The sequence below is a fragment of the Poecilia mexicana genome, unplaced genomic scaffold (assembly GCF_051168715.1).
Source record: "Poecilia mexicana isolate PSO_F unplaced genomic scaffold, ASM5116871v1 scaffold_5, whole genome shotgun sequence".
NCBI classification, from domain to species: domain Eukaryota; kingdom Metazoa; phylum Chordata; class Actinopteri; order Cyprinodontiformes; family Poeciliidae; genus Poecilia; species Poecilia mexicana.
Window position 1 is genome coordinate 29,139,891 of NW_028263374.1, and position 17,261 is coordinate 29,157,151.

The 17,261-nt window shown below is 39.3% G+C and overlaps 1 protein-coding gene across 1 annotated transcript in view; it reads left to right on the forward strand.

The window, feature by feature from the left end:
- LOC106933055 (receptor-type tyrosine-protein phosphatase T-like) overlaps positions 1–17,047 on the forward strand; it is a 30,703-nt gene extending 13,656 nt beyond the window's left edge. The window contains exons 7-14 of the mRNA XM_088006000.1: positions 2,401–2,536; positions 3,819–3,968; positions 6,313–6,486; positions 6,570–6,701; positions 6,818–6,943; positions 8,748–8,911; positions 13,346–13,481; positions 14,318–17,047. Coding sequence (XP_087862126.1) covers positions 2,401–2,536; positions 3,819–3,968; positions 6,313–6,486; positions 6,570–6,701; positions 6,818–6,943; positions 8,748–8,911; positions 13,346–13,481; positions 14,318–14,371 — 1,072 coding nt within the window. The 3' untranslated portion in view covers positions 14,372–17,047. The remainder of the gene's footprint in view (positions 1–2,400; positions 2,537–3,818; positions 3,969–6,312; positions 6,487–6,569; positions 6,702–6,817; positions 6,944–8,747; positions 8,912–13,345; positions 13,482–14,317) is intronic.
- The last annotated feature ends 214 nt before the right edge of the window (positions 17,048–17,261 follow it).

Consider the following 17,261-nt stretch of genomic DNA (forward strand, 5'->3'; position numbering starts at 1 on the left):
TTTAAAAATATAAAAGCAAAAATGTAAATTTCAATTCATTACTTTGTTTTATCCACCACAATATTTAACATTTCTCTGAAGTCGTCTGGTTGCTTGGTGCCTTCAGAAAAGTCACCAAAAAGGCCAAGTTGTTACTCAAGCTCGAATAATAAACCCTCTGGTGGGATCTGACATGAAGTTTGAACTGAATTTCAAAATTCATTTGAAATAATTGAAACTTGTATTAATGCAAAGTGTAGATCTCAGCAGGAGACTACACAAAATAAATGTCAACACCAGCCATTATTAGTAAATAATGGAGGCAAAATACTGTCAGAGGCGCCTGTTTTCAAAATTCTCATTCACTTATCAAATGTTTTTGTGTTCTTCTCTCTGACCTATTTTTCCTTTTTTGGTATTTTTTCCACACTGACCCATTTTCTTTTGCATTTGGCTGTGAAGCAGCGGTTGCATCTATTATATAAAATAAAAGGCAAACGTGCTGCAAAGTCGGATTGTTGAAAGTTCAGACTGTTGTCAAATTGGGGCACAGTGTGCAGATTCTTTTTCTTTAAGCATCTAAAATAACTGAATGTTGTTGTCCCATGTCAGAAGACCTGACCAAGCAGTTGGGAAATCACTTGTATGTAAATTAAAAAATTTCAGTGCAATATGCATGCAGTGCATATTGCACTGAAAGCTCAAAGCTCAAAGCTTTTTGTTAAAACTCAGCCATTTCTGATAACCTTAAATCTTTAAAGTCCAAACATATTTGACAGAACAGTTTTGTTAAATCAAAACTTTGAGAGACCTGGTAATCAGTAAAACCTCTTCTACAAATCTTTATTAAATGTTTTCTTGGCCTTTTATTTCTACAATATTTGTTGCTCCCCTGTTAATGTCTCACTTACACAAATATACAATGTTTCAAACACACACTTGTGGATTCCTCATCCACTTTATAGAAGTAAGAAGAAGCAGAAAAAGTGCAGCATAACCAGAGAATGGAAGAAAACAGCAGACAGACAAATGAAGAGAGCCGACACGTAAACAGACGAGCGTGGAGGAAGTGGACAGACAGGCAGGAAGTTATGGCAGTCACTTCCAATTTCCGGGGGCACTCTAACGCCGTTGGCCTGTGTCACAAAGCTTTCAAACACACACACACACACACCCAACAGTATTCTGGTCTCTACATTAATCACAGCCGCTGACAGGTAATCTGCTGAGGCGCTTTCTATCTCTCCTTCCCTCCCTCTCTCTCTCTCTCCTTGTTTTCTCTCTCTCCAGCCGTCTCTGAAAACTGTCATAAGGATGCAGAATGAAAGATGGATCTCTTTCCTCCGCTTCCCTCCATGCCTCTTTTCTTTGGTTTCCTCTCCATCCCTTCACCTGTCCCTCTTCTCCTCCCTGTTATGATCACGTCTATCACTCACAGTAACATCTTCACATCGTTCCATGGTTCTGCTTCCTTCTCTCCTCGACTCATTCGCTCCATCTCTTCATCTGTTGGTCTGCCTCGTCTCCCGTCTCTTATGTCCAGGTGTTGCTGTTCAGTTCTGTCACTTGGATACTGAAGTGTCTTTATGTGTGTGGATGATGGAGGAAAACAGTATTTGTGTTTGAGCCTTTGCTAAGTTTGTGTGTTTTGCAGGGAAACGACCCAAGAGCTGTAGAAAGGAGGGAACTTTTCCTCAGACTTTAACGAGGTTTTGGTTAAAGGCAGCAGAAGGGTTTGGGGTAGGGTAGGGGTTAGGGTTAAGGGTGAGGGTTAGGGTTTGGGGTAGGGGTTAGGGTTAAGGGTAAAGGTAGGGGTTAGGGTTAAGGGTAAAGGTTAGGGTTAGGGTTTGGGTTTGGAGCCACAGCTCTGTCACACTTCAGAAATACCAGCCACTATTAAAGCTAAATATTGAAATGTTGGCCTTATGGCTACACAATCAATGTTTATTACACTTTTCTTTTTTTATTTTAAACGTCCTTGTAGTTCTAAATTGAATGTTGTTTTCCAAAGATTAATGTAAAGTTAGTGGATAGTGGTTATGATTTGACTCACTTTTTTATCTTAAACATCCAAATTACTGCCAAGCTGCTGATGTGGCCTAAACTCTTATTCAGGTTTTACTCCACACTGTTGTTTTCATTATTATTATGAGGCACAGCAGCGAAACCTGAAACTGCTGCTGCCAAGGTGCTAAGGTTGTTGCTAGGTAACCAAAGAGTGAGTTAGTTTATTTCTATCAGACGTATTGATCACGTGTCGGTGACGATAGATATTGTAATTGTTTTATTGCCCAGCCGTAATGATGATCAGATTTCTTGTTTATTGGCTCGTCGGTTTTGAATAAATAATTTTTTTAAGCTTTCATAAAACTAGACGTTTTGCTAACAAGCGAGTTGAATCTTTTCCATGTGTTTCTGCAGCGCTGGTGCAGGGAGGACAGGTTGCTTCATCGCTGTGGACATCATGCTGGACATGGCAGAGAACGAAGGAGTGGTGGACATTTTCAACTGCATTCGTGAACTGAGATCCCAACGGGTCAACATGGTCCAGACAGAGGTAGGAGGAAAATATGCACAGTACCAAAGTTGTTACCCAAAGGTAACTTGAAGGAGTGAGAACCTGATGCTGTTGGTTTAATGTCCTTAAACCACCAGATTCCCTCGAGTTGTTTTTGTGATCCAGTTAGAATCATTGTTCTCCAGTGTTTATTCAGCAGCTCTAAATGAGCCTGATCAGTCATTATTAACGAGACGGGTTGCAACTGTTGGCCTCGTCGTTTTGGAACAGAGGTATTCATGTCCTTCCTAAGCTGCTCTAAGCCCATCTAATCCATCCCGGATTTCCATTTGTGCCTTTAATGAAACTAGTGCGCTTCCAAAAAAATGAACTTTTCCACCATTAGGAGGAGAACAGCCTGACTGCTTTAAGCTTCAAGACTAAATGACTTTTGAATGCATTGGAAGTGTTTGGTTCATGAAACCCACCCAGAGCATCACATGGAGGGTTTTCTGTTATGTTGACAACGGTGCTGTTACTGCTACCTTTTTGTGTGTGTGCCTCTTGAAACCAAGCTAAATGCATCCTGCCCTGCCTGTTTAAATGTGTGGGAGCAATTTGTGTCAGCGTACAAGCAGTTCGCCTCTATTATAATCCTGCTCCGCACAACACAAAGCAATTAATCTTTTAAAAGGCGCAGGGAAAAGTGTGTGTGTCACTCATCTGTTTGCGCGTGTCTTTCTGCATGTGGATGTGTATTTGAATGCCACTAAAGTAGGTAATGACCAACAGAGGTCACTTTGATAATGCTTTTAAACTCGCCTCTCCACTCGAAGGGCAACAAATCAAAATTCAGCAGAGACGGAAGCTGAGCGATAACATTGGAGGCAAATTGAAAATGCAAGAAGCTGCAGACAAACACGTGTGGGACACGGACAAAAAACCTGAACTGACACAAGATAAAGCAGCCAGCTGTGAATTAGTATGCACTTTGTCTGCTGCAGCTCTCACCTGAGGGTTTAGGGGTTCAGACAGGAAAGACCAAACTTCACCATAAAGGACCAATGCACTGCAGCACTCCCTGCTCCATCAGCTCTGTCTTAGTCTGCCGTAACAGCAGTAGAATGCAAATTCTGTATTTATATGCATAAACAAACAGAAACTGAGTTCCAGGCTTGCTTACTTTTGATCGAGTGTTGAAAATGCTGCTGGGCCAAAAATACATCGTTTACTCAACAAGTGACATTTGTTGCTGCTCTGAACAAGTTCAAGGCTGAGCAGCTGTTTGCTCACCATGTCAGGAGACAGAAAACAGCCAGACTTTCTGTTGTTGGTGTTGCAGGAGCAGTATGTGTTTGTTCATGACGCCATCTTGGAGGCGTGTCTATGTGGGAACACAGCGATTCCAGTGTGCGAGTTCAGAGCGGTTTACTACAATATCAGCAGACTGGATCCACAGACCAACTCCAGCCAGATTAAAGACGAGTTCCAGGTAAGTCCAGGGAAACGTTTTTGTTCTCAAAAAGGCAAAAAAGTTTTTATCCCTTGTCGAGAAAAGTCGAGCTCAGCCCACTTCCCCATGCTGGAGATTTTAGTTTAATAATAACAATAAATAAAGTTATCTTTAAAACTGATTACACAGGTGACATCAAGACCCAACAGTAGAGTCAGACGGTAATAAAATTAATCTGGTTGTGTGTGTTGTTATTGTGTCCTGCTTTAATTCTACTTTTTTCTATATAATCATAAAAAAAATCATAGTCAGGCAGAAGGAGAGTTATGAAACAGGAAAAGCAGGTTTCCTGGAAAAAGAGGAAGTTTCCAGCATGCAGTGGTTAAAAATAGTTCAAACTGCTCATTTTGAGCTCTAAAGGTTTAAGGAATAAAAACTAGACATTTTGAGTAATTGGATAAAACCCAGAGTAAAATACTTAAATTAATAATGATAACTTATGATTAAGCCGATAATTAATATTGGTTTAACCGGTGGTTGATGTTGGTTTGATTATAAGAATATTTACACTTACTCTTATACTTATGGAAGTACTTAAAGGAGAAAGAAGTAACTGTAACATGGTGTCAAATGATTAGAATAATGAATTATTCTTGGTTTCTTTTCAGAAATGTCTGTAATAACTCACATTATGATTATAAGAGTAACTAATAAGTAATGATTATTATAATATTATAAATGAATGCTAAACCAGATAAACTAAAAGGTTATAAATGTGATTTTGACATTAAACTTGAAATGGTGTAAAGTGTGTAACTGTAACTAAAGGTCACTGATGTTGTGTTGGAGGTAGATGGTAGGTGAAAGGTCAGGGGGAAAGAGGAACTGATGGGAGAGCGGAGGTATCCAACGCCTTATTGCTAAACTTCAACTTACCTAAGAGAAGGTTAGACACAAGAGGGCTGTTGAGCAACTCGGGGACACTGGTACAGACATCAGGTCATGTCCAAAGATGGTGATGGATATGAGATTATCGGTCCAAGCAGTCAGCCAATGAAACAGGCACAGCAACAAAGCTAGCCAATGCAAATGCACCAAAAGGGTGGATTAACCCTTTATAAGGTGAGTGCAAAGAGGAGTCTTTGGTTGGATCCTTCAGGCAGCTTCGAGCCAAGATCGAGATGGACAAAGAACTCTGCAGCTGAAGAAGAGCCGGGGCCACAGAACCGAAGACTGTTCTGCACATGGGGACCAACCCGTTAGCCCCGCAACATGTGGCTTCAAATCGCACTTTTCTCAGCTGGGTTCGAGACCCCAAAGACAAAGCCAAAGACAAAGACCAAGGCAAAGATGAAGATAAAGACAAAGATAAAGAACAAAGGCAAAGAGGAAGAACTGGTGTGTTCCTTCCATGAGACCAGCCCTTCTACATCTCGAAGGACCAGAAAGATGGTGAGACGAGGAGAAAGGAGCTACAGAGCTGCAAGACAAGAAGGAGAGGGCCGCTACGAGCATGAGGAAGTCACCCTGAGGCCCGAGACCTGCCGCTCTGACTCAGTACTCTTCCTGTACTGGGAGCCTCCTGCTGCTGCAACACCTTTTTCATCATCAGGCCAGTTCTGGGGTTCAAAATGCCAAACACCATCCGTCTCTTTCAAAGTTTATCTTTTTTAGTTCACAGTGTCAGCATTAGGGAAAGATAGGCTAGATTATTGATTTTACTTATTTGATTATTTCTGCTACTGATTTAAGCTGCACTGACCCTTGTAAAATTGCCTTACTAATAAAATAATTAGCATTAAGAAAATCTAAAAGATGTTGTGGACATTCAGTTAATGAGTCACCTTAAAGTTCTTTGATGGTTGTAAAATAGCTATGAAGTTTGATTCTGGGAGGAGAAAGTGGAAAATGTTTTATAGGTTGCTTTTAGCCAAAACTAAAACAACACCCTTGGGACTCGCCCGAGTCACTAAAACCAACCTGGTTCAATAACAAGTGCAAGTTGTAATAAGAGAAAGAGCGACCGTTAACAGGTGTGCTCTGTGAAACTAGCTGATTCTGGGCTACTCTATCTGGCTAATTCACAGGGTGAAAAAGGGTGGGACATCTGGATGGAGGTCGTTAGAAACCAGGCTAGTCTTTCTCGCACCCAGCTTAAACAGAGTTTACTTCAGTTCTGGGTAGGGTAAATCTCGGCAGATTTAGGAAACTCAATTCACCCGTTAGACGGAGAGCTGGGAGCAACATCTCCCTCCTCTCAGAAGAGGAAGTAGAGAGAGAGAAGGGGGGGGGGAGGTGTTGTGCAACAACACCCTTTAATTCAAGAATGTGTTTTTTTTAGCTGAATCGTAACAATTTAATTTATTGTTTATGAATCTGATAGACGCTGAATATAGTGACACCTAGAGTTCGTCCAGAGGACTGCAGCGTGGGCTTACTGCCGCGGAACCATGATAAGAACCGCAGCATGGACGTTCTGTCTGCTGACCGATGTCTGCCTTTTCTCATATCTGTTGATGGAGAGAGCTCCAACTACATCAACGCTGCATTAATGGACGTAAGTTTAAACACACTTCTGATGTTCTCCATAACTTCAGTGCTCTGGTTACCGTTTACCTGTAGACCACATTAACCTTCCAGAGCCACAAACAGCCAGCAGCCTTCATTGTTACCCAGCATCCTTTGCCAAACACCATGGGGGATTTCTGGAGGCTGGTGTTTGACTACAACTGCTCCTCCATTGTCATGCTCAACGAGATGGATGCAGCACAGGTACAACATGCACTATGTTTTAGGACTGCTGCCATCTACTGGCAGACATGTCAGATTGAATAAATAATGATGTAAAGGCATTGAAATCCTAGAGCCTGTCTCTTCTGATGTCATAGTTATGTATGCAGTACTGGCCGGAGAAGAACTCGTGCTGCTACGGCCCGATCCAAGTGGAGTTCATATCAGCGGACATCGATGAAGACATCATCAACCGGATCTTCAGGATCTGCAACATGGCTCGGGTCCGGAGTTTTCCTTGTTAATCCACAACAGTTTCACTGAACGCAGCCTGAATGTTTGAAACTCAGGTCGGCAGTGACACACTTCACATCGCCACATCTGGTTCAAAATGTGCCAATGTTTGAGATACGGTGAAATGTTCTGACCTGGAAGCCAACTCAGGTTTAGGCAGATCAGTTTAATGCTCAATAGATGCCAAAGGACAAAACAAAATGATTTTATTTGAAAAGAAACTGAGGCCTGGTTACTATTTACATCATGCAGCATTTGAGGTATTGCTGAAACGATTAATCGTGATTAATCAATTAGTAAATTAGTTGATTCTTTTATTCACTGCATAATCGTTAACTGAATTATACAGACTCAAAAAGACCATTTTCTGAAAGAACAGAACAGAGCAGCAATTGAGCTGAAATTGAATATGTTTGTAGCATTTCAGTAAATAGAAAAATCTCCTAGTAAGCACCTTTTCCAATCCACTTATTAATCTGTTTAAATAAATAAAACACCAAATTAGCCCTTCACTGTACTGACACGTTCAGCAGAAATGCCTCAGTTTTTCACATTAAAAGTATTTTTTAGCTGCAGATGCATTCTTTGCTACAAATAATCAAACATACATGCAAGGAAAGCTTTATTATTCCACTTTAGGTAAGAAAATGTTAATTTTCTCATTTAAAAAAAGGAATTAAATTTCTCACTCGCATATTTCTGTGTGTTTCTAATATTGCACTTTTTAAACGAATAGTTAGTTGCAGCCCTAGTTTGGAGTAGAGCTGGTTCAGATCTTTGTTCTCCTTGATCGACTTTTGAAGGAGCGTTCTTTAGGATGAGACTTTCCCTCACCTTTCCCATCTGCCTCACTTCCCTTTGTTACTCCCTTCTCATCTCATCCATGACGGTACGACTCCAGTGCTGCCCTCTCGTCTGTGAGCTCCTATAGCGCTTAGTGAACTCTCCTCCCACCTCCTCTCTCGCTCTTCCTCTCTCAAACACATCACCAGTGTAGTGTGAAATGGCTCATATCATCGCCATAACAGCACATCTCACTCTGCTAGAGTCTGAAGTACCAACCACTAAGCCATCAAATGAGGGAAACTGTGAAAGAGGGGAAAAGAGGAAAAAGATATAAAATATACAAATTAGTGGGAAAGAGAGAAGACAGATAAAAAGGTGAGAGGAGTAAATCAGCAGGTCTGGATCAATCTGGATGTATAAAATAAAATACATTTATTGTCTTTCACTGATGAAATTATTTATTAGGTTGAGTGGATTTACTCAGCAGAAATGAATTAAGCAGTTTTAATAAAATTATCAGTTATATGGTATTCAGTCGTCCTGCTTTGTATTCACCACATTTTCAATTTACTGACAAAAACCACCAGGCATCAGGTTTAACTGCTCTGATTTTTGGAAGAGAAAACAGCCCACAGCATCATACTTCCTCCACCAGACTTAACAGGGGCTTGGTAATGGTACCCTTAATTATGCCACTGGCTCTCTGACACTGATGCTGAACAGACAATTTAATTCAAATACAAGTTTAATCAAATTCACTTTTCTTTAAAGTACATTTGATCAAAAAACAAAGTCAAAACGAGCATCTTTTGTGACCTCTAGTAATATATTTTCTACCTATTCAACTTTTACAGTTGTAGATATTTTAGGTGCACAGCTGCTTTCTAAAACAGAGACGTGTGTTTCTGTTCTGAACAGAAACACACATATGCATGTGTCAGCAGATGACACATGCATATTGTCATCTGCTGCATTAACAGTCTTTTACATTCCCTCCTTTCTTCACAGCCACAGGACGGTTACCGCCTGGTGCAGCACTTTCAGTTCATTGGCTGGCCCGCCTACAGGGACACGCCTCTTTCCAAGCGCTCCATCCTCCAGTTGGTCAGGAGGTTGGCCAAGTGGCAGGAGCAGTACGACGGAGGAGACGGGAGGACTGTGGTGCACTGCCTGTGAGTACAGACAAAACAAAGACATTTTAAATGTTATTCAGGTTAAACTGGACCGTTTTCTAAGACAAACAAGACAAAAGACAAAGTTTATACATCTGAACCAGCACTTAGCTGGATTACACAACATTATTACACAATTACTAATACAATTTTCTAAAAAAACGTTGCTGAGACTTAACTCAGCAACTTTATGAACAGTATTCAAACAGGCAAAGTTTGAATTGAACAGATGGCTGCACTGAGGACTAATCATCTGCACCACACAGATATTTGTTAGAGCTAAAGATGATTTGTTGTTAGATTGAGAGAAATCTAAAGCCTGACGTGCGTCTCAACAGTAGATCATTATCCAGGTTTAGCTTTGTTTCAGACATGTATTCATATGTAGTTTAATAATTAAAACATGGTGAGAAGCTTTTAGTTTCCTGTTAAGGAAAACGATAATCCCAGTCATGATGCTTTACTGTTAATTTATTTACATAGCAACATTTCAGCAACAGGGCAGATCAAAATGCTTTACATCATAAAAACATAACAGCTATAAAACAAGCAGTAAATTTTACATTTTGCCAAATGCCATCATCAAAATCATAAATCAAATATACATTTTTGGGCCTGATCTTTAGCTCCCAGCTGTGCATCGACTCTGGATCGTTCCTGTTTCGGCCCAAAGATGATAACTTTAGTTTGTTTCTTTCTGTTCAGCTGGAGAAAATGATGGCAGCTCCACATTTTACCTGTTCTGATCACGTGTTCAGTGCTTGGATGGTTCAGAATCACCTGGTAACATTGAAAAGTCTGTATGAACGAAGCAAAGTGAAGCTACAATTTCATCATTTTCAAAAAGTTTAATTTCAGTTTTAAAACATTTTTTCTGTGGACAGACCAGAACAATTCACCGTTCCCCTGTTGAAGGACCCAAGTCAAGACAGGAAACGGTCTAAAACATGCAGTTTGTTGACCCCACAGCTGGAGCGGTCCAACGATTTAAAGGAATAATTTAGGATTGGGGTTCTATGAAGTAGTCATCAGTAGTCAGTACCTTTCCTGCAGCTGGGATTCTGACATCTTGTCCTGGGCCCAAAAAGCAGCTTTAGCCTTAGAAAACAACATATGAACCTAATAGAAGAGGAAACTTCTATTTGGATTAGTTAAGCTTCCAAAAATATATTCGACAAAAAGCATGAACATGAAACGGTGCCGATCCTCTGGTCTTGATAGCCTTCAGGTTATCCCAGCAGAGCGGAGAGGCTCAAACAGACTCAGACAAGTTGTTTTGTGTGGAAACACTAACTTTGACTTTCTGATGTATTAAATTCATTTTTCTCTCAGCTCATTGTGGCAATAAAGTCTCATCTACCAACAAAAGCTCCACACTATTAGATTTTCCCTTTAAATATCAGTTGAGAAACGCCGTTTACAAACTTGGTTCTGAGTCATTTAATAGCAATTTCATCCTTATGCACAGCTTAAAGAAGAAAAACCCGAATCTTCTGCACCAACACTGCAACAAATTACACAGATCATTTATCTTTACTGTTCGGAGGAGCTTCTGTTGTGTTACAGCTCATGCAGTAAAACAATCCTTCAATGTCCACTTTTGAAATTTATAACACTGTTGGTTACAGGCTGATTACACACACTCAAATTCACAAACTGCTGAGCTCCATAAAAATCCATCTGAGCAAAACAAATGAGGTAAAACAGCAGGAATACACACCGTCTCCCATTTCAAACTGGTGGAGGAACAAGAAACTGCTGTCAGGTCCTGTAGGTTAAATTACTCAATATAATGTCCACAAAATTAGGTATAGGTTCATTTTCATTGCCCTGATTAAACAGAAGTTAAGGTCACTGGGCTGGAGTTTCACTTTCAGTTAAAAGTTCAATCCAGACATTAAGTTTTATACAGGAAAATGAAGTGCTTCTGTGAAGACACTGACTAATCAAACAAAGCGATTGATTCTGCTCCTCTGTAACATCAGTAATAATAATAAAAGATGATGATTCAATTAGCAGCAGGTGAACATTGATTCCCTCTCCCCCACCGCGCTTCACGTCTCAATTTAAGCAAATAAACCAGAATCTGTTTGTTCAGTCATCAAAGCAAGTTGGATAAAGCAGAGTTATAATGTTTGAAACTAGCGTAAGTTGAGACCTTCTTGAAGACATGATCATAAAATATGTGGATTTATAAGAACATTCAGAGTCGAGGCACCGGAAGAGGAGCAGTCAGTTCACTGCTAACGACCGAAAAATGATGTTTGATTTATTTGTGATGGTTTTAAACATCTGCAGATGCCATTTCACTTCAACCACCATGAGATCTGTGCACCGCTGCTGCCTGTTGAGTCACATTGAACACGTTCCACTCTGCTGCCTGGTAATGTTCAGTTTGCATATTAAATATCAAAATCTGTGTTAACTCCACAATAACCACAACCTAAATTAGAGAAACACGTTTTAAACATAGTAAACACGTTTTCCTCCAGGATCCCACCACCAGCTGCTGAGGAAAGCAGTCGCTTCATTTGCCGTCTTCTATGATAAAAATAATTTATTAATCTTTTACACTGAAGTGCTTTGGTGGATTAACTCCTACTCAGTCCTACACATGGACCATTACATCAGGAAGCTTATGTTCTTTGAAGGCATATGTATCAATCAGACTTTATTTTCTTATCATTAGTAAAAAGATTTTAAAAAATTACTGTAAGTTTGATACCAGCTACTTAATTTAAATATAGAATAAAGGTAAAAGTTAGAGGTCGGTGCACACCGAGGGATTCGAGTTATTTTTTTGTCCAGCGTTTAAACTAATATTTTGTAAAACCTTTCAGAGAAAACAAGGTTTAAATAAGAACTTTATTATTCATTTCTATCAGTTCATTTTCCCAGCAGCAGTCAGACGGAGTCTGGTCATTACCTTTGCTAATTTTACTGAGCAGCGTCAGAGTAATCCACAAACATCAGTGTGGATCCAAGTACAACCTGAAACAACAGCCAGGAAACAGAAATATTCATAACCTTTGATTTCTGGGACCTAATTACCAGAATAATACAAATTCAGATCTAAGAAACAGTTTGCAAATGAAATTCTCTGTGGCTTTAATTAGATTTCTAGTGCAGCAACTTTTAGATATTCACAGTACAAAGTGCTGGACTTTTCTCATACATATCCGATTATAGTATGAAAGTTATTCAGTTGTCTTGACCCTACTGGCCACTCGAGTCCTGACCCGTTTTAAATCAAATCAGCTTTCCTGCTTCTTCTTCTTCAGTAATTAGGTTCATCACATTAATGTCTTTTAGCCCTAAGATGTAACCTAACGCACTATTGCAAAATGGATTTAAAATATTATTTCTCCTGCACCTTCATGTTAATTTTTATCCCAAAGCAGAAAAAAACCATCAGAAGTAGATAAAGAATTGCTAAAGGAAAACCTTTGCATTCTAAATCTGGTCTCAAAGCAGAGAGGACCTGAGGTGTTGCATCGCTTTCTGAAACAAAACTGAAAATTACACATACCTCACAACAAAAAATATTATTTAAAGCTTCTGTTAGTTTGACACCATCTAAGCTAAGGATCCAGGAGCCGAATCCCTCCTGGCATTAATGTTTTACACAGAAAGTAGCTTCAGCTAATCATTACCCAGGTGGCATTTGGCTTCAACCTAAATGACTTAGTGGTGAAGACTTAGTTAATCTCTGCACTACTAATAGATTTTAACACATTAAACCATTTTTATTTTAGTTTTTACAAAAAGCTGGAACCTTTTTGTGTTTCTGTTACATCCATAAATCTGACAAACAAGCAACATCTGCAAACAGCAGCGGATGACAGAGCCTCTTCTCTCGGCCCACTAGGGATCAATTTCTGCTTCAAAAACCGATCTGATGATGGGAAAGACAAGGGTTTTGTTAAAGTTGGGCTAAAAGGAGCTAGCTGGTTAGCGAAGCTATTCAAGTGTAGAATAGCATCCCAATGGCAAACATGTTGCAGCAGCACCTACAGCTCTGCTCTGGTGGATCTGCTGCATCCATAACCTGCGACGTCTGAGGCTTCATGGCTTGTGACAAAATGTGACATTTTGGGGCCTTTTATTGTCTCCAGTCCAGGGATTATCTGGACATGATCCATGTACCAAGTAAAAAAACAACTCATTGAATAAATACTTACTGAAAGCAGGTTGGATTGAAAATTACACACAAATCAAGAGAAATATTACTTTTGTACAGCAAATTCTCATTCAGAACAATATTTGACGTGGGACATTTATGTTTTTGTTCAGCCTAAAAAATTGAGATCTATTTTTCATTTCAGTGTTTCATGTTTTGTACAACTTGTTCTATTTGTGACATTTGATGGTTTTCAGAATACTTCCAGGTTTGTAAGTGATAAAGACCTTCGGTCTCGTTGTTCTGCTCTGCAGCACTGGAGGAGGACGCTCTGGGACGTTTTGTGCCATCTGCAGCATCAATGAGATGATCCAGCAGCAGAACATTGTGGATGTTTTCCACACAGTCAAGACACTGAGGAACAACAAGACAAACATGGTGGAGACGATGGTGAGAATTAGGGAGCTTCTGGACAGAATACCAACAAACTTTAAATAAGTCAGATTTTACAAGAGATGGCGTTAGATTTAAAGCTAATTTGCAAATTGAGACAGATGAAAAACATTAGGTTTAAATTATTAGGTACAGTCCAAACCTTGAGTTATCACCAAAGGGATTCATTTCTCCATTCTCACCAAATGCTTTTAGTTAGAGCAGAAAGCTGAAAGAGGTCGAGCAAAACTCACCAATAAAGCAGCTTCAAGGTGAAATATGAACAAAACGTAGAGTTATGGGTCACCGCAGGAAAATGAGCTTTCATGAAAAATCAGAGCAGAGCTGTGAAGTCAGGATGTTCACATCCAAGGTAATGAGCTTTAGTAAATGAGCTTTTTTTAATGTAAAAAAGAAACTTTTCAAAAGTCATAAGTTCATGAATAAGAGCATCTGATTGGTCATTTATGTCCTTTTATGAGTAGTAATTGTAATTTTATGGTTTATCTCCTTACTTATGCCTCAGAGGCCAAGTTTTTACTCCAGAAATATAACGGACATATTTCACTACTTTTTACTTTAGTCAAGATTATCCATACGTCTGGCATGTTTAGATGATAGTTTTTCTTTTGCAGCCAAGAAGTTTTCTAATCTAATTTTAAATGAGACAGATGCGTCCCAAAGGACAAAAAAAAGAAAAAATTAAAATTGATGGTAATAACTGGTTTTATATTGTTTAGAAATGGTTTTAATCGGCCACCGACTATCACGTTTTTAACTTTTGTAGTTCAAGTTGAATTTCTGAGCCGTTCAGATTAAATAAACTGATCCGCTTTGCTTGGTCTTCTCCTCAGGAACAGTACAAGTTCTGCTATGAAGTGGCTTTAGAGGCTCTGAACTCCTTCTGATCCGACGCCTCCCGTTTTTCTCAGAGCTACCCTGAGACACCCGGAGTGAAAACCTGCTGAGCTGAACTCAACCTGAGAGCGTGTGTGCGCATCCTTTTGGTGTGCCTGTGACCTGTACAGAGGACGGGGGGGAAGCCGCCAACAAACACACTCATTGTTTTGTGTGTGCATTTGCTTCAGCAAGACAATGGACTTTACATGCTTGTATAAAGAGAAATTATGTTAAATTGAGATGTTTAAAAAAAAAAAAGCCAATTTTTTCCCTCTGTTTTCTTTCTCTTTCCTCTCTGCCAGGCTGTGATGTGACTAATGTACAGTATTTCCTTTTTAGATATATTCTACGCCTTGAATGTTGTCTCCCTCTGAAGGCTCGAAGCACACTGGAAGATTTTACAGAGTTAAAGTCACGTTAAAATAAATCTAATTTTTTATAGCATATTTGCTCTTTGACCGAAACAAACTGTTACTAATGCAACAAAATTAGGTTTACCAGTTCAGAAAACAACAACATGGATCAACATGTCCTACCTTTGAAGGCCAAAGCAACTCTGAATTTTTCCTCTTTCTGGATCTGTACACTGATGAAGTGAGTCTTCCAGTGTGCATCCTCTCTTTCTGTAAATAAGATAAGGCAACCACAGTCAAACAAACAAACACCAGAACAAAATCATTTCGCTGCAGCTCTGAGAAGCTGTTTGTCATTTTCATTCATTTATAATTTGGTGCGTTTTCTTTCTACAGCCTGTACATGTGTGAAAATAAGATTTTTTTATATTTTGCATTTTCAGCTGCTGGAACAGGATCCAGGTGGTTGATTGTTACGTTAAAAAAAAGTATCTGTTTTGGAAAGAAACCTGCGTCCATCAAACTATCGGTGATGCATTTGCATGTGTGACACTTTGAGCTCAGCTGAGCAGGACTAGCCTGTGGAAAGGTGTAAATATGGAGAGAGGAAACCTTTTTCGCACTATTTTTGCAATGAAAGATGGATTTGATCCATTTAAGATATGTGCTCACCAAGTCTGATCAGAAAGAAATTTACTCTGTTAAGTGTCCTTGATTTCCATCCAATTATGAAGCCATGCTCTAAGGTTTAGAGGTGAAGTTTCAGTGTCAGCCCTCCACTTTCTAATCATCAAAATGACAAAGATATGGTTCACATGCATTTTTACTCTGCTAAAAGGAGAGCAGGTTTAAAAAATCTCGGATTTTTGGGTAGAAAATTGTTTCAGCCTATAAACAGAGAACCTACATGAGGTGAAATGTGGATCTAATGAGAATTTTCCAGGTGGTAGAGACCGTAGGCATCTGTTCCCTCCCATTTAGTCAGAGGATAGAGGAAATGCACCCTGTTGGCGTTATCAGACTTTACACACCAGGACACAATAAAAATGGTCGTCTTTACCAGGTTCTACGATGATTCAAATGCAGTAATCACCCATCTGCTAAATGGGGAACGCAGTGTCACGCACACTTCTGCTAATGCGCTAATAGCAGAGCTAATATTCCTCGACCATTTTAGCCAACTATGAAAACATTTAGTGCACTTACATTGGATAAATTCTAAAGCTAATTTACTTGCCAATCTTCAGTTGAATAAAGTTTGGGTTATCGACCGTTACAAATTCACTTTCATTCTATTGGCTGAGAGGTTGCCAGGCGACTGTGCCAAAAGGCAGTTCCATATTTCTTAAGTCAGCAGAGTCTGAGCAGAGACTAATTGTGAGCGTGAGGAGAAGTTTTGAGTACAAGCGTTACAAGTTTTGAAACGAAAGACATGAAGTCCTGCTTTCAAAATATAAGTAAGCAAAAATATTAAAAGTTTTGAGAACAGAAGACATGAAGTCCTGCTTTCAGACTGAAAATGTGTGCTCTTGGATTATGACAGCAGTGAAAGGCTTGATCAGCTTGATTTTATGAAAAACCTTCAGAAACAAATGTCTGCAAACACAAACAGAAGCAACTTTGTAAGGAAGAGTAGCTGAGAATTTCCTTCACACTGGGTGATTACTGAAAATATTAGATTATTGGATCTGCTTATAACGTCTTCATTTTGGCATATTTGTTTTGATACCTGTGGAGGTTTTAGGGCGTTTTTATAAACTTGAGGTCAGATTTCAATTGTTTTGGAATTTGTTTTTCTTGTTTCCTGATATCTAAAACATTAACAATGAAACAGGGATTTTCCTCCTAACCTAACTTTACCTTAAGCCTTTTAGAACCTGAAAGTATATAATTCACTCCTTTGTTGGTTATTTTGTTCAGAATCAAAAAAAGCAGCAAAACGTATAGAATAATACGACAGTCTTTGTTTACGTTCCCTTCTGCCCCCCAGCTCGAGTCCATTTGGACTTATGGACCTACTGAGACAGACTATAACAGTTCTATACTGAAGACAGCATGAATGACAGAAATCTTTATCCATTTTTCATTTTTACAGAGGCTTTATTTTACTTTATGTGCTTGATTCACGGCTCTTAACTTGTACTATATTTTATTTCTGATCCATTCATTGTGAGGTTTTGTCCTGAATTTGTACATTTCTTTTGTAAAATTCTTACTCTGATGATTATTTGTCAAGCAAAGTGCTGTTTAGATCTGGTGATGCCATTTTCATTGGTTGTTTAGTTGTTTGAAATGTGGTTAACAGTAAATAAAGGGACCAAAACACTGGAATCTTGCTGCTGTTCCTTTTTACAGTTTCATAACAGATCTAATATTCATATAGGAACGTGGTTTTTCCAGAGTAACTGGAGAAAACTCACATGCAGGAAAACTCCGAGCAGAAAGTCCTCAGGCTGGGACTCCAAACCAGGAACTTGCTACCAACTTCACCACAAGACCTTCCAAGGAATCCATTAAAACAAAATTTGTCCCAGTGATCACCAGG